A 21,688-nucleotide genomic window follows, 5' to 3' on the forward strand; every position below is an offset into this window, starting at 1 on the left:
CCACCCCCACTATGGATGATGCATGGGAGAGGGGGGCAGCCAGGTTGCTGTCAGAGGCCCTTTATCCAGCAAAGGAAGCTGACCACTGGAAACCAGAAAATCTCAAAAGATCATCTAGCTCAGGCCCTATCTCCAGACAGATTACTACGTGAGCCACCCAAGACAAAGGACAGCCTCTCCTCTTCACAAGGACCCCTGGCAGAGGCCTGCCTAAGTTTTCCCCATCTCACATCTCACTGTATAAGTCATGAGTAGCTGTCACGTGTGGCTTCCCTCTGCTCTGTGGGCCAGGGAAATGGATTTTGAGAACCAGCTCTGCACCTGAGTAGTTATGGGAGTTCACCAACTTCCTCTACCTCCTGGACTACCTCCAAAATGAGAAAATGGGCAAATGAGGGTTCTGCCAGCTCTGGAAGACCTGAATCACTATAAACCTGTGAATCTCTTATTTTAAAATCTTCAAATACAACTTAAGCCAGTCTAATTGAAATAGAAAAAGTGTTTTCAGGGCTCTTTCAACCACAGATTCCTTAATCTTAGGGAACTCCTTGAAATTCCATATTTTATGCATTTGAGAGTCTGTAAATTTTGGTGGGAGAAGAGTAAATCCTTACATAGGTGTACAATATCCCCCAAAAGAGATTAGGGGCCCACCTCTAGGATGAAGAACTGAAGTATAAATCTTCTTGAGTGGTTTCCTGGTTCCCCATCCCTGGACACCAGGCTATAGTGATTATCAAGGGCAGTAAGTATGAAGATGCGGGATTCTGAATGAGAATAAAAGAAAGCATCAGGCTTTACTTTTCAATCTCCAGCTATTACTACCCATTGCTCTGCTGCATGTTTGCTAGCCATACAACCTCAGGAATGCACTAACTCTCTCTGAATCATGGTTTTCTCAACTTTCAGTGGAGCATGGTATGCTTCTCTTAAAGGTTGTTGTGAAGAATAAAAGAAATTGAGTAAATGCTTGACTATCAGTGGAAACTCAATAAATGTAAGTTTTTTCCCACCACTAGTGGCTCGGATCCCAAAACTGACTATTTCGAAGATAGCTCCTTCTATAACAATTAACCCTTATCTCAAATGTAAATTGGTATAGTTACTATAGAAAACAATAAGGAGGTTCCTCAAAAAGTTAAAAATAGAGGTATTATATCACCCAGCAATCCTGCTTCTGGGTATATATCCAAAGCAAATGAAGACAGAATCTCAAAGAAATACCTGTACCCCCATGTTCAGTGCAGCATTATTCACAAGAGCCAAGACATGGAAATAAGTGTCCATCAACTGATGGATGGATGAAGACGATTGATATATATATATATATATATACAATGGAGTATTATTCAGCCAAGATAAAGAAAGAAATCCTGCCATTTGCAACAACATGGATAAAACTTGAGGGCATTGTGCTAAGTGAAATAAGTAACACAGAGAAAGACAGATACTACATGATATCACTTATATATGAATCTTAAAAAAAAAAAAACTCATAGAAACAGAGTTAAGTGGTGGTTACCATGGGTTGGCAGGGAAGGACCAGGTGGGGAGACATTGGTCAAAGGATACAAACTTCCAGTTATAATATGAATAAGTTCTGAGGATCTAATGTCCAGTATGGTGATTGTAGTTAGTAATACTATATTAAATACTTGAAAGTTGCTAAGAGAGCAGATTTTAAATGTCTCACCACACAAAAAAGAAATGGTAATTATGTGACATGTTGGAGGTATTAGCAAATATTATGATAGTAATCATTTTTCAATTTATAAGTGTCTCAAATGAACTTACATATAACTTAATGTTATATGTCAGTTATATCTCAATAAATCTGGGGGTGGGAATTCACCCCCTTCTTTCTTCTGGGGGAAAAGCGTGACATAGCAGCTAAGTGCTCAACCTTGGATAGATGTGTATTTGAGTTCAGTTCCCAAATTCTCTACTTGATGGCCGTGTGAATGTAGGCAAAGTGTTCAATTTTGCTGCACCTTAGTGTCCCATCTACAGAATGAAATGGTTATGAGAATAGTCTATCTTTCCTAGTGTTGTAAGAAAATATGAAAAGTACTTAGCATGCTGTCTGGGACTGGGATATATGGATAAATGTTAACTAACATGAGGCTCTCCCTCAGCATCCTTAGCCACACCTTCTCTCCTAAGTACCATTCATCCACCTTGGGGAGTGTGTCCCTATAGCTGAATGTCCAACATGGCTATCAGGCAGAAAGGGGAAAAAAATCAACAAATAATATGGATTCTCCAAGTCCCCTCCCTACCCCTACCCCCACTGCCACCCCCAGATAGCCTACAGTTTGTTGCCATTTCTTTCAGGTCGTGACTCAAACATCACTTCAGTAAAATCCTGAGCACCCAGATAAAATTTCAAATGTGCCCCCAAACCATTCCTTGCTTTATTTTCTGTTACACCTGTCCACCTAGGGCACATCTCAGAATCTGCCTACTTATTTTTGTCTGTCTCCTCCCACTAGCATGTAAGCTCCCCAAGGACAGAGGGGTCTTTATCTACTTGGTTCAGTTGCTATACCCACAGCACCTACACGAGAACCCAGAGCAGACAGTGTATGCCCAATTAACAATCTGTTTAATGAATGAGTGAGTGAGTGAGTGAATGAATGACAAGAAGCTTCCCACCAAAAAGGCTGCACAGGGAGGTAAGGATGGGGGTTGGTCTCAGACCTGACTCAAGGCCCTCTAACCTGCCTAACCATGGAATTCTGCCTCTTTTAGGTTCCACACAAGTTGCCTAGCCCCTTAAATCTGGGTGCTTACCCCAGATTCCCCTCTTTAAAAACAAGCACCCCCACCCCAATTTTGAAACTGCGCGGTGAACAAGAGGGAAAAGAACCCCAGAGAGTCACCCGAGGGGTGGGGGGGGGGGGGGGGGGTGGAAATGGAGGGCAGGGGGAATCCCCAGGCTGAGGTCGCCCTACCCCGGCCCGCCTCACTGCGCACCCTACCGGCTTGCCCCCGGGGGGCGGAGGGGGCGCAGCCGGCCTCGGGGCTGGACTGGGTGGCGGCGTCGGGGCTGCGGGCGCCTTCGCTGGACCCGCATTGCCCCCTAGTGCCGCGCGGAGTCAGGGCGCCGGGCTCCCCCGCCTGATGTCACCGCCGTGCAGTCAGCCCAGAGGCGGCTCATTGAAAGCAGACCCTCCTCGGCGCTGGCTGGGCGGAGGCGCCGCTGTCCGCAGACCTGCCGCGAACCGGGCAGAGCCGGGCGCCCCCTGCCCGACCACCCGCTCCTCCGCGCCGCTCCCCGCGAGCCCGGCCTGGTGCGCCTGACGTGGACCATTAAACTTGGAGCTGCCGCTCGTCCCTTCTCTCCTCCTCCTCCCTCTGACAGGCGAGCGAGCGGCTCGGTGCAGGCAGGAGACGTGCTGCCGGGCTGGGCTGCCCGGGGGAGATGACTTCTCGCCAGGAGGGCACCTCTGGGAAGAAGACCACGGGGGAAGCAAAGTTTCAGGGCAGCTGAAGAGCCTTCGCCGCAGCCCTTCTGAGCCCTGTCACCCTGGCTATGGAGGGTGGACTCTAAGATGAATCCCGATCTGGACACCGGCCACAACACCTCAGCACCTGCCCACTGGGGAGAGTTGAAAAATGCCAACTTCACTGGCCCCAACCAGACCTCGACCAACTCGACACTGCCTCAGCTGGACATCACCAGGGCCATCTCCGTGGGCCTGGTGCTGGGCGCCTTCATCCTCTTTGCCATCGTGGGCAACATCCTAGTCATCTTGTCTGTGGCCTGCAACCGTCACCTGCGGACGCCCACCAACTACTTCATCGTCAACCTGGCCATTGCCGACCTGCTGCTAAGCTTCACCGTTCTGCCCTTCTCTGCTGCCCTGGAGGTGCTTGGCTACTGGGTGCTGGGCCGGGTCTTCTGTGACATCTGGGCCGCCGTGGATGTCCTGTGCTGCACAGCCTCCATTCTGAGCCTCTGCGCCATCTCCATCGACCGCTACATTGGGGTGCGCTACTCTCTGCAGTACCCATCACTGGTCACCAGGAGGAAGGCCATCTTGGCGCTCCTTGGTGTCTGGGTCTTGTCCACAGTCATCTCCATTGGGCCTCTTCTTGGGTGGAAGGAGCCGGCACCCAACGATGACAGGGAATGTGGGGTCACTGAAGAGCCCTTCTACGCCCTCTTCTCCTCCCTGGGCTCCTTCTACATCCCTCTGGCGGTCATTCTGGTCATGTACTGCCGCGTCTACATCGTTGCCAAGAGGACCACCAAGAACCTGGAGGCTGGAGTCATGAAGGAGATGTCCAACTCCAAGGAGCTGACCTTGAGGATCCACTCCAAGAACTTTCATGAGGATACCCTCAGCAGTACCAAGGCCAAGGGCCATAACCCCAGGAGTTCCATAGCTGTCAAACTTTTTAAGTTCTCCCGGGAAAAGAAAGCAGCCAAGACCTTGGGCATTGTGGTCGGCATGTTCATCTTGTGTTGGTTACCCTTCTTCATCGCTCTACCACTTGGTAAGTTGGGGACTGGCCGAGGGGAACTGGGCATCCTCAGCTTTGGGGATTACTGATGAGCTTACTATAAAGTTTTCGTGGGTTTTGGTTTTATTATGCAGTTTGTGTGTGTTTGGAGACTGGGGAATATTGTTTGTTCTGCAAAGGCTTTGCAGATTGGGTAGCTGGCTAAGAACCAACTCAGGTGTTAGCAGAACACGCTAAGGGGAGGTACAAGTTACTCGAAATAGAACCATGGGAGGAAAATCTGGTATGTGGAATGACTCATTCAACAGCCTTGGTTTAATAATTAAAAAGGACACTGGACTTGAACATCATACCAGCGTTATTTCAGTTGTAATGATGTGTCGGCTAAGGCAGTGTCTGTCACTAATGCAGCATACAAAATAGTTTGTAGTTACCGCAGACACGGCATTTGGGAAGCAGGGAGACAGCTCGGACAAGGGAAGGCAGTTTTCATTCAGCATTTCCAGGGCTTTTGCAGAGACCCGTGGTCCTCTAAGCTTTGCAGAGGCTGCGTTCTGCCCCCATCCCTTACCACTTCCTCTCACCTCCACGTACTCCCTTCATTATGAGTTACTAAGAGCATTTTATACCTCGTACCCTCAACCAACCTTAATCTAAAGCTTTGAGATTTGAAAGAGAAGGATGATGGTCAGAGGGTCACCCAAAAATATCCCCAAATGTCCCAAACTCTGATGATTGATGGAATGCCCAGAATTAAATTATAGTTGCCCCTCACCTTCAGCTGCTAGACACCAAATCCTGCTAGTATGAAACTGAGCCCTTCCTAGCCTATAAACATGTGCCCATCTTCATTTGACTGGGGAGTCCTACTAAGTGAGGTGTTCAAAATACTACCTGACTTCCTCTAAGGATGAAGCCGAGGTATACTTAGGAGGTAAACCTAGAAGAGGATACTGTGACATCCTGTCCACATATCTCAGGAAACACTTGTCCCTTCTCTGAGGCAGTGATCTGCTTTAGTTTCTTTTCCTGCCCCTGGGGGACACTCCAGAAAATGAATGGAGGGAGGTGATCATGGCAGTCATGTGCTGCGATATCATAAGAGGCCACGCTGCTACGTGCCATGGACCACTAATGCTGCAGTCACACCAGGGGCTCAGCTGGAACCAAACATAACCAATCCCTCAAGTCACGAAAATCCTAGACACACTGCTTCCAAAAGAAAGAGCCAAATAGAAAGAGGGCAAGCAGATGTCAGGAGTTTCCGTTTAAGAATGACAAAGAAAAAAAAGCTGTTTAACCTACTCTCATATTGTAATTTCTAAGGCTAGCTTTTGAGCAGTGCCTTTCAGAAATATTTTCGTTGTGTTGAGCAGAGAGAGTTTGTAGCTCTATACCCAGTAGCAGTCACATCCCACTGCCCAGCTTTCTTTTCTTTCCTGAGGTCTCAGGGCCCTTTTGCAGGCCTGTCCAGTTAAAGTGGATGACAGTTCACACTGCACTGGACCATACAAAGATCATGGTCACACATGGGGTGATTTGGCTACTAATTAGCCTTGGGCAAATGATGACTGCTCTGTGAGCCTCAGTTTCTTCATCTGCAAAGTACGGCTAATTACTATTTGCTGCATGGGGTTTGCACTAGTACATGGAAGGGACTTAATACAGTGTTTGGTGCACAGCAAGAGCTCGATTATAGGTATAATCTTATATCTGTTATTAGAGGCTCAGAAGGGAACTATTGACTAGATCTTATCCTTTCTTCCTTCTTCCCCTGATCCTCAACGATAGAGGCTGTGACCAGAGCATCCTCAAGAAAGACGAGGTCCCAGCAAGATGCGGGAATGGATCACAGTTGCAGACTTTCACTTTAGGGGCAAGGGAAACAAGTGAAAAGGCTGCCAACATGTTCCAATGGAAAGAGCACTGCTCTGAGGGTCAGGAGCAATAGAGTATGTACGTGAGCTTTGCCATCAATTAGCTCTGTGACCCTAGGTGTGTTGCTTTACCTTCTGGGCTTCAGGTCTCACTTCCAGGGAACACCGAGGGCTGGCCTAAATCAAGGGCTCTCAAACTTTAATAAAGATCAGAATCATTTGTGGATCTTAGTAAAAATTCACCTTCTAAGGCCTAACATATAGAGAAGCTAATTCAGTAAATCCCAGGAATCACATGTTTAACCAGCCCACCACCAGGCTTTAAGAAGCACCAGCCAGGGGATCTCTCAGTTGCCTTTAGCCTCCAGCCTCCTGGACACCAGGGTTTTTAAACACTGCACATGTTAGCACTTCCCCACCCACACGGTAGTGCAGGGCAATGTAGCTGCTGTCTGCATTCTGCTCTTCATGCCCACCCTCAGTCTTCTCTCCCTTATACTCTTTCAACTTCTACCCTCTTTCTGTCCATCCCTTTCTGAGATCTTCCTAACAGCTCAGGTCCTTGGCTTCCATGCCACAGAAAGTGAGGCATTCTTGCCACCCAGAGATTTATCAGAGCTTGTTTCTCTTCTGCTTGACTTGAACACTTTCTGGCCGGCCATTATCTCCCAGTGTGCTGTCCCTGAGCAGACTCCATCCACACGCTTCTCCCCAGGACCTCCAGCCCCTGGAGGGTAAGGAATAAGGACTCCAGGCATTGAGTTTGGGATGGACTTCAAAAGTTACTCAAGAGTTTCAGAGAAGGTGCTTGATTATCATGTTCTTACTAATTTAGAAAGAGCATCTGAGCAAAATGGAGATATGGACTTCTACTTCCTCCGAGTTCAGATAACACCCAAATAAAAGTAACATGATATAGAACAATAACCCCTTTGGAATCTGAAGCAGATTCTAAATTCTAAATTTTCCATGAAAGGCTTTTCACTCTAAAGAGGAGAAAGCAGATCTGGGGGGAGACAGCGGCTGGCAAACAGAGAAGTCCAGGTAGGAGTAGACTTCCAGTGGTGATAGACAGCCAGGTGCCTGGGCGGCACCTGTCTCTGTGTTTTCCTTCTCCATGGGAGAGGAGGGTTGGGATTCCTCCTGGGAAGGAAATAACTTTGCCTCCTACAGGGTCCTGGTTAGGGGTTCCATTTGTTTTCTTTCCTCCCTTATTTTTATTTTGGAGAGCATGGTTGGGCTGCCTGCAGAGACAGGCCTCCTATCTCCCTGTGGAGCCCTCCCCACCTGTAACAACCTCTTTATCTCCTCCCCACCCTTTCCCTGTGGCTTCAACAGAGTTGGGCCAGGGACCAGCTCTCACTTACTTGGGAGCAGGGATGGATCCACCAAACAAGAACGCCTTTATTCAGCCCCTGGAATCAGGCCACGGAGGGACAGGAAATAATTGGAATATAATATAGCAGCATTTCTACTTGATGGACCATGTGCAAGATGTCCAAGCAGTCTTCAGCTGCCTGGCATTATAATGAAGGCCATCTCCCACCCTCCTGGGGTGGTCAGGGTTCAAGAAGTGCCTGGCCTATTGAGGGATGTGCCTTGCCCTGGGGAGGGTAGGGGAGGGGTTTAAGATGGGCATGGGGTGGGTAGCAGGAAGCGCTGGGCAGCCAACTGGTAGCTGAGCTTGGTGTGTTGTTTAGAAAACACTGGAACCTTGCCTCGTTCCAAATCTTTCTTCCGTCTTTTAAAATGCTGAAAGGCACCAGGAAGCCATTATTGAACTAACTGCTTTCCCCTCCAAATAAATGAAGGTCAATTTCAAAGAAACAGTTGTGCTCTCTGTAGTACTGGAACCAAATCGGAATCCTTCTGTCCATTGATTTGTTTCTCCAGTCCTCTCATTCAGATCAGGCCTGATGAATTTCCACCTCCCACAGGAGCATAAGGGAGGGTGGGGGTCTCAGGGATGACTCAGGGCAGAGCCACCCCCACAGACACATGGAATTTCTGGTTCTGAGGTTTCAAAACACAGGGATTTGAGTTGCTCACAAGGAAAGTAACTGGGTTTGAGTGAGGGGAAATTTTACACACAGGGAACCCTTCCTAGGGGCTTCCCAGGTGGCGCTAGTGGTAAAGAACCCAACTGCCAGTGCAGGAAACATAAGAGACATGGGTTTGATCCCTGGATCAGGAAGATCCCCTGGAGAAGGGCATGGCAACCCATTCCACTTCTTGCCTGGAGAATCCCATGGGTGGAGGAGTCTGGTACGCTGTAGTCCATGGGGTTGCAAAGAATCAGACACCAGAGAAGCAACTTATAAATGCATTCAATCCTTCTTAGAAAAGGGAAATCTTACTGAAGGAAAATATATTCAACCACCTCTGAAGTCATTAACGAAGACTTCCTAAAGCACCTACTTTGTACTGGACACTGTACTAATCTCTGGGTTCTTGAGCCAAAGCAAACATGGTCCCTGCCTGCAGGAGGCTCGTAGCCCAGTGAGGTCATATTATCATAGAGCACATATTATGTACCAGGCATTCCACTAGACCCTCTACAGACATTATCCCACTAATCCTCTCAGCTACCCTGACAGGGGAGCTCCTTCTTGACAGAAGATACTGAAGCTCGGAGTGGTTAGACTTCTTGCCTAAATTCACACAGCAAGTAAATGATAGAGACAAAACTTGAATCCATGTCTGTCAGAACAGGTACTTACCTGGTCGAGTGCACAAAGAAGATGTCTGATCTTTTTGCTTTCTGGTCCCAACCTGCTCTCATAGCAAATGTTCTCAAGGAACCCCAGAGCCACCTTGTGAAAAGCTGATTATTCTAGTTCTGTTACAAAACCCTGTTACGAAACCTTCTATTCCCTTTTTACTCCTGAAAAAGATTGACTCATAAAATGTTAGAGAAGATCATCCACATTCTAGTTCAAGGCTAGGCCTTCTCTTACCTCCTGTACTGTGTAGGATGTGGGTCTCTCTATGCTGGGCATCTAGTCACCCTAACCAGGAAGAAAAAGTGGGATCTTGACCTTCATCTGGAAACCTGGTTCCACATCTTCATCATGCAATTCATTCATTCACTGAATAATTACATATTTATTGGGAGCCTACTAGGTCCAGGCATTGTACTGCAGATCCAGTGGTAAGCAAAGCAGCTGTGTTCCATGTTCTCATAGAATTTAGTTCTAGTGGGGAACACAGGTAATCTGAAAAATACACACATGCAAATAAACATAAATGATTTGAAGAAAAGGGGTGTGCTGCTATTAGAAGTATACACCAGGGATCAGTATATCACAGGGATTCCTGAGTGGCATTTAAGCAGAACCCTGAATGGTTTGAAAGAGTTAATTCAGTGACAGAGCAGGTAGAAGAAGAGAGCTCCAGTCAGAAGGAAGGGCACACCCGAAAGTCCTGGGGCAGGAGCTGGCAGGGAACTAACAGAGCCTGGAGAATAGAGGGCCTGCAGGGATGCGTCAAGGCTGGAGGTGTGGGCAGAGCCAGGCCATGCCGGGGCTTTTAAGCCACATTAAGGATTTCAGGTTTTATGATAAATTGCACCAGCCACTACTGAAGGATTTGAAGCCAACAAGGCATACAGTATGAATTATGTGTTTAAAAGATGACTCAGGCAGCTATATGGGGCACAGAGCAGAGATGGGGCAGTTAGAACATAATCCCAGTGAGAGCTAATGGTAATTTAGACTAGGCTGGTGGCAGTGAAGGTGGAAGGAAGATGGTTTGGGGACTTGGGGATGGATTGGTTATGATACAGGAGAGCAAGAGATGTGTCTGGAATATCCTTGAGGTTACTAGGTGAAACACAGCCCGGAAGATTGCTCCCAGGATCTCCTCAGATGCCATTTATCAGGGCTCACAAGACACCATGCTAGGAGGGATATGCCAGACACTCTGATGAGTTGAGTAGGGGCTTCCCTGGTGGCTTAGACAGTAAAGAATCTGTCTGTAATGCAGAAGACTAGGGTTCAGTCCCTGGGTTGGGAAGATCCCCTGGAGAAGGGAATGGCTACCCACTCTGGTATTCTTGCCTGGAGAATTCCACGCACAGAGGATCCTGGTGGGCCACAGTCCATCAGGTTCCAAAGAGTCAGACACAACTGAGCAGCTAGCACTTATGAGTTGAGTAGACAAAATGTCCCAACCCAAAAGTCAGAACCCATGACCATCAGCAAACCCAGATGCTCAGTAGAAACATCTGGCAGGGAACTGCTTTCAAACGCATAGATTGTTGGAATTCCCCTTACAGACCCTTTGTATCAGTCTCTCTCATATGGGACCATGAGTCTCATTTTTTAACCAGTTCCCACAGGCAGTTCTGTCATCAGCATAGCACTAGTCCTCCCCATGCCTGGTACCTGGAATGAACACTCCATGGGGAGCCAAGAAAGTTTGGTCAGACTTTGCCCAGTGTAGCCAGAAGCATCCTCAATCCTGCCCAGTCCTTCAGGCCAATACATATGGCAGAAGATTGGAGGTAAGGTGAATTCTTCAAACTAGAGCCTCCCTGGAGAAGGCGAGTTGAATGAGCACTGTGGAAGCAGGTCTCCAGTGTAGCAGGTACACTGCTCAACACTGAATATTCTGTACAGCCTATAATTCTCTCAGCCCCTCTGCAGAACCAGCATCATCACCCTGAGTCTAGAGTTCAGAGAGGTTCACTAAATTTCCCAAGGTCGCACAGCTAGTAAATGGAGTCTATCGGACTCCATATTTGGCACTCAATAAACATTTGTTATGTTATTCTTGCTATTACTACAGTACTTCCAGACATTTGTCTGAGGTCTAGTGCCCATGAGTGATAAAATTTTTACTGGCTCATGACAAAAATAAGAAAAAAGTTAGGAAAATTCTGTGTTTTTCCAAATGTACTCAATATAAATGACTGTTCTTTTATTCTAAAGACTATGTCCTATTTTGGGAAACTGAAATAACATTTCTTTAATGGAATGATGGTAATAAGTGGTGATGATAGCCATTTTGTGTGTGTGTGTGTGTGTGTGTGTGTGTGTGCACACATGCGTGCAGTGTTCTACTTGGCAAGATAAAATGTTGGTAACCCTATGTTTGTCCCCAACAAAATTTTTTTGAAATTTCTCTGTGAGTTTCCTAAAGTCTTAGAATCATGGAAGACACCCTGATGATTAGACATGAAAAATATTCGTGGAAGAAAAAAGGAGGATGATTTATCCTCTCGGTGATGGATAAACAAATTAGCCTCAGCTTTGCTGTGAGAGTCAGAGGCCTGGGGCAGAGGTTGGGGACGGGGAAGGATGATGTGTGTAGGGCCATGATTGTCAGATATGATAGTTTGGGGGCCATTTGTGGCAGCACCCAGTACTGCTGGGATGGAACAGAACACAGAAATGCCAGCGGGTGTGTGTGTGTAGCTGCAGTGCCGTCACAGATGGCCCTCGTAAGATCTGTAATGCAGGCGATGCCTTTACCTGAGAGTGTGTGGCTCATAAAAATAACGGATGGCCGTCAGGCCACACTGGGAAATTGCTTTCTCCCACATCTGCAGGATGTTTCCGCAGTCACTGTGCTCCCTAACCATGTCTGCTAATAATAATACTAATAGCTCCATTTATTAGGCCTTGCCGTGTGCCTGGCTTACACCGCAGTAAGAGTACTTTCCGTGTGTCCTCTCATTCACTCCTCTCCAGGGACTTACCAAGTGGATACAATTGTTGTCTTAATTTTACAAATGAGGAAACTGAAGTTCAGAGAGGTTGAGTGATTTGCCTCAAGCTACCCAGCTGATTGAGGTTTCCCTGGTGGCTCAGACGGTAAAGAATCTGTCTGCAATGCAGGAGACGGGTTTGAACCCTGGGTTGTAAAGATCCCCTGGAGAAGGAAATGGCTACCAACTCCAGTATTCTTGCCTGGAGAATCGCATGGACAGAGGAGCCTAGTGGGCTGCAGCCCATGGGGTTGCAACAGTCGGACATGACTGAGCGACTAACATGTTTACTTTTTCACTTTTTTCACCCAGCTGATTAGTGCCCGAACCTGAATTCACATCTAGGCAATAAGACTAAAAGGGTTCATTACCAGGGGGATCCTAGGTGTGGGACTCTAAACCCTGATTTTTGGAAGCTCAAAGAGGCCATAGGGAAAGAAGAGTCTATTTTGAGACGGTGGAAAGGAAGGGCGAGTGACTGCCTGTTGTTATTCAGCCACCAAGAGGCATCATATCCTGGTGAGAACATAAAGAGTATAAAAATAATTGGGTCTTTCCCCTAGCAAGCTAAGTCACAATCTCTCTTTTATTATGGGTGCTTTAGACTTTTTTCAGCTTCTTAACACATGAGTGATGCCAAATACCTTTTAAGGCTTTTATCAAATTGGGGCTTTGGGGTTAAACACATAAAATTTAGAACACTTTTCACAGCCTTATTTCTGGCTGTATACATTTCAGAGCTGGATTCACCTCTGTACCACATGCACCATAGCACTCTCTCCTACCTTGAATCAGCCTCTGGTCCTACTGCTTGATGTCACAAAGGCTGGCATCATGGACAAGAGAGTATTTCTAAAAGCTGGTTTTCCACTTTGCAGTAATCCTGACTAGTGATAACCTAGCTATACAGAAAGAAAATACTGCACACCACATGTGTATTTTCAAGAGAACCCAAGTGAAACATATCTTTAACTCTTAGCTGGTTCCCGAAAATGTCCATGACCCCTATACTAACATGCACATGGAGGGAAATAGAGCAGAGGGAAGTTGGAGTGGAAATAGACAGTGGTCCTAACACGTTGCAGGTAACAGATCTTACTCACGAGAACTTTACAAAATAATACAACCTAGAGGAGACACACTGGGATCCTTCCTGGGGCTTTGGAGGGCCCCATGAAGAGAGGAGCCCTGAGGTTAAGGAAGTGCCCGTGTTCCACCCCAAACACTGCAGCAATGCTCTCTCTCGCAACCTCGTGACTCTCATGTGAACTTCTTGTGGACAGGGACCACATCTTTCCATCTTGCCTAATACAAGTGCTAGGTGAGTGCTGTGACTCAAGTGGTTTGTCGTTTCCCCAAGTACACCTTATATTTTCCTCCCCCATGTGTTTCTTCGTACTATCCCCTCTGAAGGAGTACTCTTCCTGTACCCTTGAATATCCATCTCCTGCCCACCTGTAGACCCCTGATTTTGTGGGCACCTCTCTTAGGAATCTTTCCTGGGCCCCGCCTCTCTCCCAGGCAGTGATGGTTGCCTTTACACCTTGTGTGTGGTGCTTGTCACGTTTGTCCATGGGAATCAGGACTGACACGTACATCTTCAGCAGTGTTACCAGACTGCAAACCTCTGGAGGAAAGGATCCAGGTTTCACTCATCTTCCTGTCCTTCAGGCCCAGAAACGTGTACTTGCTAGACTCCCGTTAAGAACAGCAACTGCAGCTGTGATTCATACAGTATGTGCCAGACTTCACCTACTATTTGAACCTGCCGGTGACCTATCAGATAGGTATTAATGAGGAAACAGATTTAGAGGTTAGGTGATTTGGCCCATTCCTTGAGACTACCACAAGCACATTGAAAGGAAACTGCCTTGACTGCTTTTGTGAAACCAGAATGTCAGTATGGGTCTGCTTACGGGGCCAATGAAGAAGGATTAGATAGGTGAAGACCAGAGTGGACACGAGGTATGAGCTTGAAAATTAGACATCTTAATTCTTTATAAAAGGTTGCCATTCCACTGCCTCTGGGAGACCTGTCTATTGCCAGTCAGTCCCCATTTTCTCTGACCTTCTCAGCCCTTGTTACCTCCCTCTCACCTCTGGGAGGGCTGTGGTCAGAGTTTGTCACCACAGAAGTAGGAGAGAAGGGCACGATTCTGGTGACTCTACTGCTGCTGCTGCTAAGTCACTTCAGTCGTGTCCGACCCTGTGCGATCCCATAGATGGCAGCCCACCAGGCTCTCCCGTCCCTGGGATTCTCAAAGCAAGAACACTGGAGTGGGTTGCCATTCCTTCTCCAATGTGTGAAAGTGAAGTCTCTCAGTCGTGTCCGACTTGTAACGACCCAATGGACTGCAGGCCACCAGGCTCCTCCATCCATGGGATTTTCCAGGCAAGAGTACTGGAGTGGGGTGCCATTGCCTTCTCCAGGTGACTCTACATCAGAGCCCAATTAAGACCTTTAGGAAGGTCCAAGATACTGAGAAGTGAATGCTGCCCCCCACTTCCAAAAGTAAAGTCTAAATTCTGTCTCAGGCACACACACACACACACGGCCCTAAAATAAATGGGAAGAAGGCCAAGATTCTGATTTATCCCAGGAAGTCTACTTTGATTTCTTTAATATCAAAGTGAAAGTGAAAGTTGCTCAGTCATGTCCGACTCTTTGCGACCCTGTGGACTATACAGTCCTTGGAATTCTCCAGGCCAGAATACTGGAGTGGGTAACCTTTCCCTTCTCCAGAGGATCCTCCCAACCCAGGGATCGAACCCAAGCATCTCCCAAAAAAGTGAAGGTGCCCAGCAGCTCTGCTAACATTCTAAAGATACACCAAGTCTGTTTGTGGGTGACATAGCATTGCTCCATAATGGGGTGACCAGACATCCCACTTTGCCTGGGCTAGTCTCCACTTACGTCTGTTACCAAGGGCTCTGATGATTACTATAACCCTCTCTTATTCTCAAAAGTGTCTCAGTTTGAATGATAAAAGTGCCTTGATATTTTAACTCTAGGAGTAACAGCGTTTGCAGGAGAACAGCCAAGGGTGCCTTGGTTTCCCTGAGAAACCTGAGATGGGGGTGGGAAGAGTATGGCACCCAGGCCTTAGCAGTACAGAGAAAGATTAATAATGAGAGAATGAAATGTGCATGAATTTAAGGAGGAAAGACACAACTTCATGTGTGTGTTTTTGTGGGAAACGGATTAATGTAAAAGTTGGTTGGAAATGTTTGTCTTCATCAGTGAGTTTACCGTGCGTGCACAAGTGAGTCAGTGAGCTGGAATCTGAATCCATGGCTGTTTGACCCTGAATACTTCATGAGTGGATCCATTTCAGCACAGGCAAATGGTGTTATCTGAATGATGAGTGTCTCCAGAATAGAGGAGACAGAAAGAAGGTGGGCCGAAGTAATATTTGAGGGAGGAGAAGAAAAGCGAGCTATGTCGTAGGGACTTAGCAGGCTGGAATGACAGGAGGGGTGGGGCATCTCCAACCATCCTTCACACCCGTCCTGGGACAGCGGAGCATAGGTCAGCTCAGGGTACCGTCCTCACTGGCAGGCTTGTGTTCTTAGGATTCTGTCAACAGCACACTCGTGACCACACACAGGGGCAGGACACGTGAGCCCCCTCAAAGCACTCAAGTGCCCCTCTGTGGTGTGAGCACACAAAGTGCACTATAAAAGTCACGCCAATGAACAGTTCACACTGAAACGTTCAGAAACAGAATGTCCTAACACATGCAAGTGGACCATTCCTTTCAGAGCCCCATTTAATTTTTTCCGGGGGTATCTGCCCACAGTGCCTTGTTCCCCTGAAGCTGGGATGCATTTCGGGCTTGGCCTAGCACACTTTTTAGAATTCCTCTTTAAGATGGAGTTTCGTGCCAAGCTAACATGCATCACTTAGGGGCTGAGCTCAGCACCCTGGCCATGCCCCAGAAGGAGGTTAAAATAGGACCAAGGGCAAGCCGGGCTCACTGTCATTCGCAAGCATGGGCCCCAGGGCTCACGCTACCAGCAAAGGGCCGGGCAGAGATCCAGAGAGGCAGCTGGCGGGGGAGGACGGGGTGCCACCAACTGGAACAAACAAAAAAAAAATTGCATCTCTGATTTCTATATTCAGGCCATCAATCACCCCCTGGCATCATGAGAAAGTGGTACCTGCTTCCAGGTACACCCTCACAGAGTCATTTGCAGCTCCTTGTCCCCAACTCTTCAGAATTTATCCTAAACAAGGGCTTTTGGGCTTTTCTGTTCCATGGACCCCTTTGGTAATCTGCTGAAGCCCCTTCTTACAATAGATACATAAAATAAGATACACAAGATTTGAAAGAAAATCAATTATGTTGAAATAGCTATTATAATGTTGAAAAAAACAAATTTATTGTGGAGTAAAACAATGTTCTTCTTTGTTAACATATTAAATAAACAAGACCTAGCAGGAAGTCAAATAAATAACTACTATAATTTGAGGTAGTGACAAGTGGGAATATTTCAAGGTATCTGCAACAAATGTAATATAACATCATAAATCTGATTTCTATGGGTGACAAACCCTGCTAATTCTTCTGTGGCTGGTTGCCTGCGTTCCTGCTGAAGAAAATGCTAACTTTCAACCAAAGGTTAATTTAAAAAAAAAAAGAGAGAGAGAGAGAATTTTTCCTATCCTAATTCAGAGACTCCCTAACCCCAGAACAAGAGCCCTGTCTTATGACATTATAAAGATGTACTTCAGGACATGAGGTTTTCTATACTGGGTTCTTTCAAATTATATAGTCTTAGGACCACAGGGAACTTGTACACCTTCGTGCTTTATAACCATCTGGCATGTTTACTCGTAGCAATTCTTAAATCTCATTTCTTTCTTTAAGCACTGTAATAAAAAAAGTCTATAATAGCACATAGACTTTTATTTAAAACAGAAAGCAGAAAAAAATAGAAAAATTATTCTAACCGCAGCAGACCCCAGGTTCCCCTCTATCCAGCACCCTCAGTCTTTTTCTCCAGGAGCAAACATTGTTACCAGATTGCATATAGTTCCAGAAATATTCTATTTATTTATAAGCATCCACATACATACGTGTGTATGTGTAAATATTTGAGTTGTATGTGTGTGGAATATGTGTATGCATCCTGTGTATTTTTACAAACAGTATCATTTTATAAACACAATAGTGGAGGTTATGTTTTACACTCAATAGCATATCTTGGACATAGTTCTCTGTCAGAATTGTATAGTTACTGTTTTCCTTTTCATGGCTGTGTAATCCATTTATGGGGTATCCTACTTTATTTACATTTTCCCAGTTCATTGAAATTAGGTTAATTTTGGTTTTTCCGTACTAAGAACAGTGCTGCAATGAGGACTCTTGTCTCTATGTCTGTGCCCACATACTCAGGATAAGTTCCTAGAAATTGAATCACTGGAGCAAGAAATATTTGGTATTTTAGGTTTAACCTGATTATGTTTGAAAATTTACTATCTAAGGAATTTAAAATATATTAAAATGTAAAGTTGTTAATATGAATAGGTTAGATTTATCATGCAGGAGGGTTGTTCATGATATTGAAGTGAAAAAGATAATTCACAGGATTAAATATAATCTTATTTTTAAAAACTATTAACTTAGTCACCTTCAGGAGTATCATGAAGTGAGGAGGAGTAGATTTTAACTTTTTATACGCCTCTGTGTTACTTCATATTTCACATTATTTCACATACGTGCCTTTGTGTATATACACAAATAGGACCACATAGTGCTTTTATCACTAAATATAAAGTGTGGACTTCCTACAATTTCAATAAATCTGAATCACTTCAGTTTTTGATTTATATTTCACATCTTTTTAATGATGTATTGCAATCCATAATGGAAAGTGTGTGTATTTAGTCACTCAGTTATGTCTAATTCTTCTTGGCTCCATGGACTATAACCCACCAGGCTCCTCTGTCCATGGGATTTTCCAGGCAACAATACTGGAATAGGTTGCCATTTTCTCCAGGGGATCTTCCCAACGCAGGGATGAAACTCATGTCTCTTGTGTCTCCTGGATTGGTAGGCAGATACTTTACCACTAGTGCCATCTAGGAAGTACCATAATGTGATTAACCATCCACTTATGGCAGTAGTGGTCAGATTTATCTAAATAGGTAAGACACACACAAGGTATCACATTCACAAGGCCCGAGTGTAGAATGCAAAGCATGTCCCTCTCATTTCCTTGGTTCCCACCTATCTAATTTCCCCCCCACCTATCTAATTTTCCTCCCTGAAGGCAACTATTATTACCAGTTTCTTGCACATCCTTTCAGAAATATTCTAGGCATATAAAAATATATTTATATGTTCTGTTTAATAGAAATAACATGCTGTTCTGCACTTTGCTTTTTCACTGAATAGTGCATCTTGGAGATGTTTCCACTTAAGGATAAACAGAGCAACTTCATTCTTTTTGTTAACTTTATAATATTCCTTTTTTTCCCAAATAGACTTCGATAGAAGAATGTTTAGGTTGTTTCAACCCTTTAATTATTACAAACAACATTGTAGTGAATATTCCTATACATACTTCACTGTTCCCCACATTATGTGATTAAAATCCTGGAAGTGGACTATTCTGAGGAAATTTTTAATTTTTTATAAATATTTTCAAATTGTTCTTCATAGTGATTGTAACAATTTGTATGTCCTTGACTGACATTTGAGAGTGACCACTCATTCCCTAATAGTTTGCTATCAAACTTTTTGATCTTGCCAACTTGATAGGTGAAATTTCTGTGAATGAAGTTACATGTCTTTTTGTATGTTTGATAATCCATCCCCTCTTGACGGACGATTGCTTTGAGTTTTTATCTGTGACAGACTTTCTCATACATGTATTTTTCCTTTAATATCTTTTGTACACTTGCTCTTCAGGATTGCCTTAGGATAAAATCCACTTTGAATGGTTAGCATCCAAAGGTAGACTCATATGAAAGGCCTCAGACACGTTATCAGATCACCCTCTGGGAAGGATGTAGCAATTTGCACTCCCACTAAGTGTGTTTCTGCATAGCTGAAGAAACCACTTTTTATGCTGATAGCTCCTCACTGCCTGGGGAAGCTTCAGACATCTGTGTGACAAGTCAGCTTCCCCTCAGAGGTGATAAGATGGCTTGAAAGTTTCAAATCCTTCCAACTAATTTGGTGTCAGCCTTCCAGAGTTCAGGCTAGCAAGCTGTCCTCTTGGAATGCAACACCCCATCCATCAGGGGAGCCGAGCGAGCGGCAGCCTTGGAATGTGTGTATTTCACACAGGACCTGAGAACAAAAAGCAGTCACCCACAGTGTTTAAACGGATTTGATCTTTCACAGGGCTGGCAGACCCACCGCGATCCACATCAATGGTTCGAGGCCCTGGGGCTGATGTACCCATTAAAAACAATAACTAAACAAGATACTCCCCCACCTCCCTGCCCACACGCCCCAGGAAAACAGTCGGCTTTGAGGCACTCAAGGATGAGTTAATAAGGAAGGATTCCTTCGGGCATCCAAGCTTGCCACACCCGACCATGAGGGCCTGTGCGGATCCAGGAAACGCAGTGGACAGTCTATATTTAGACGAGGGCATTGCAAGTGCGCCACATTTTAGTTGCAAAATTCAAATTGACTCTGGAATATGCCAACCTCACGAAATGAAAATTGAATTGAGCATTACTTAAGAAGCAAGGAGAAGGCCTGTCAAGCAGATCCTGCTGGGGAAGAAGGCTTTTTGAGAGGCAGTCCAGGGGCCCTGGTCATCAGGGTGGTGATGTACTCTTGACCTTGAACTGCTGGTCTGGATGGAGAGGCAGGGTTATTTTCAGACTGTACTAAATCTAGAGGTGTTGGAACCAGCATCCTGGACAGGGAAGGGAGGAGGTGAACTTGACCCACTGCCACCAAGTTGGGGGATCAAGAAGATCCTAAGCCAGGGATTCTCAGAACCTCAGGAAAGCCTTTCCAGTCATCTGTCTGTCATGGCCATGGCACCTTCCCTTCTCTGCAACATCCTTGTGAGCCCTTCACAAGTTCTGTTTGACTGGCAGCCTAGAGTACGAGAAAGAACAGGGACATTGAAATCAGGTGAATCCAGGTCTGAAGTCCTGACTCTGCAGCTCATCTCTCTAAGCCTCAGTTAATACATCTGTAAAACGAGACTGAGACCATCTCATAGGATTAGAGTGAGGAATAAATAGGAAAATAGATGAAAAGGACTCAGCTGGGTGCCAGACACTTGTAAATATTTCAAAAATATTAACTATTAATATTTCAGCTATTAACGTTTTGAAGCCTCTAAAAAATATCAACTTTGCAGAATATATTTAATAAGTATCTGTTGACAAGATGGGCTATATCTTTGGGGGAAATAAAAATGGGATCAGTTCCTTCTCATTTAAAGGTTAGAAGATCAAAAATAAATTGAGACACCATGATATCTGTGACACCCCTCCTTGGAGCTTCCCTGGCGGCTCAGGTGGTAAAGAATCCGCCTGCAATGAAGGAGACCCTGATTCGATTCCTAGGTTGGAAAGATCCCCTGGAGAAGGGAATGGCAACCCACTCCAGTATTCTTGCCTGGAAAATCCCATGGACAGGCCATGGAATCACAAAGAGTCTGATGCGCCTGAGCGACTAACACACACATGATTCCTATACCCAGATTTAACCAATGTTAACATGTTGCTGATTTTGCTACCTATCTTCTTTCTTCTCTTAAGAAATAAAATGTTGCAAGTACATCTGAAAGGCCCCACTCCTTGTCCCATTCATCTCTCTCCTTCTCAGAGGCAACACCAGGCTGCCCCCAATTAAGTAGATTCTCTTCTCTGCATTTTCCTAAATGGGTCCTCTCAGAAGGAAGGAGGAGAGTGGTCCAAAATGAGGCCTTGGATTAGGTCAATTCTGAGTTCAAATTCTGCTCCTGCTCCTTTACTAGCTGGGTAGTCTGTAGCAAATTGCCCACCCTCTCTGTTCCTCCTCTCCCCTGGTCTTCTCTAAAAGTGGGACAAATAACACTTCACTGGGTTTTGTGAGAATGAGATAAGACTATTCATGTAAAGCAGTGATTCACAATCAAGGATCAGTTTGCCCCACAGGGGACATTTGGCAGTGTCAGGAGACATTTTTGATGGTCGTGACTGAGGTATGCTATTGGCATCTCGGGGGAGAGACCAAGGATACAGCTAAGAGTCCTACAGAGCACGGAACAGCCCCCACAACAAAGAATAACCTGTCCCAAGATCTCAGTTATGCCAAAGTAGAGAAATCCTAATAGAAAGCATTCTATCATTTTGTACAGGCTTTAAAATATTTATTCAATAAACATAATAAACTATAATTTTTTATTTGTTACGATATTGTGTTAGACATTTCCACATGCATTATCTCACTAGTAGTCAGTGAGTTTCTTCTTAGTAAAAAGAATGACAGAAGGCAAACACTGTTGCTTCTGCTTATCTGAGGATATCTTATTCTACTTGTTGAAGTGGTAAACTTACTTAAAATATAAATTTTCAGGCTAATAGATTAACTGGAAGTTGTTACTCAGATTCTAACCCTTGCTCGCTGTCTGTAAAGAACAAATTGTATCAGCACTTTCAGCCACAAAA

The 21,688-nt window shown here is 45.3% G+C and overlaps 1 protein-coding gene across 1 annotated transcript in view; it reads left to right on the plus strand.

The window, feature by feature from the left end:
- The first annotated feature begins 3,131 nt into the window (after window positions 1–3,131).
- The window catches only part of ADRA1B (adrenoceptor alpha 1B), a 59,266-nt gene continuing 40,709 nt past the window's right edge, over window positions 3,132–21,688 (plus strand). The window contains exon 1 of the mRNA XM_061149480.1: window positions 3,132–4,503. Coding sequence (XP_061005463.1) covers window positions 3,555–4,503 — 949 coding nt within the window. The 5' untranslated portion in view covers window positions 3,132–3,554. The remainder of the gene's footprint in view (window positions 4,504–21,688) is intronic.

This window comes from Dama dama, chromosome 9 (genome assembly GCF_033118175.1).
Source record: "Dama dama isolate Ldn47 chromosome 9, ASM3311817v1, whole genome shotgun sequence".
NCBI lineage: Eukaryota > Metazoa > Chordata > Mammalia > Artiodactyla > Cervidae > Dama > Dama dama.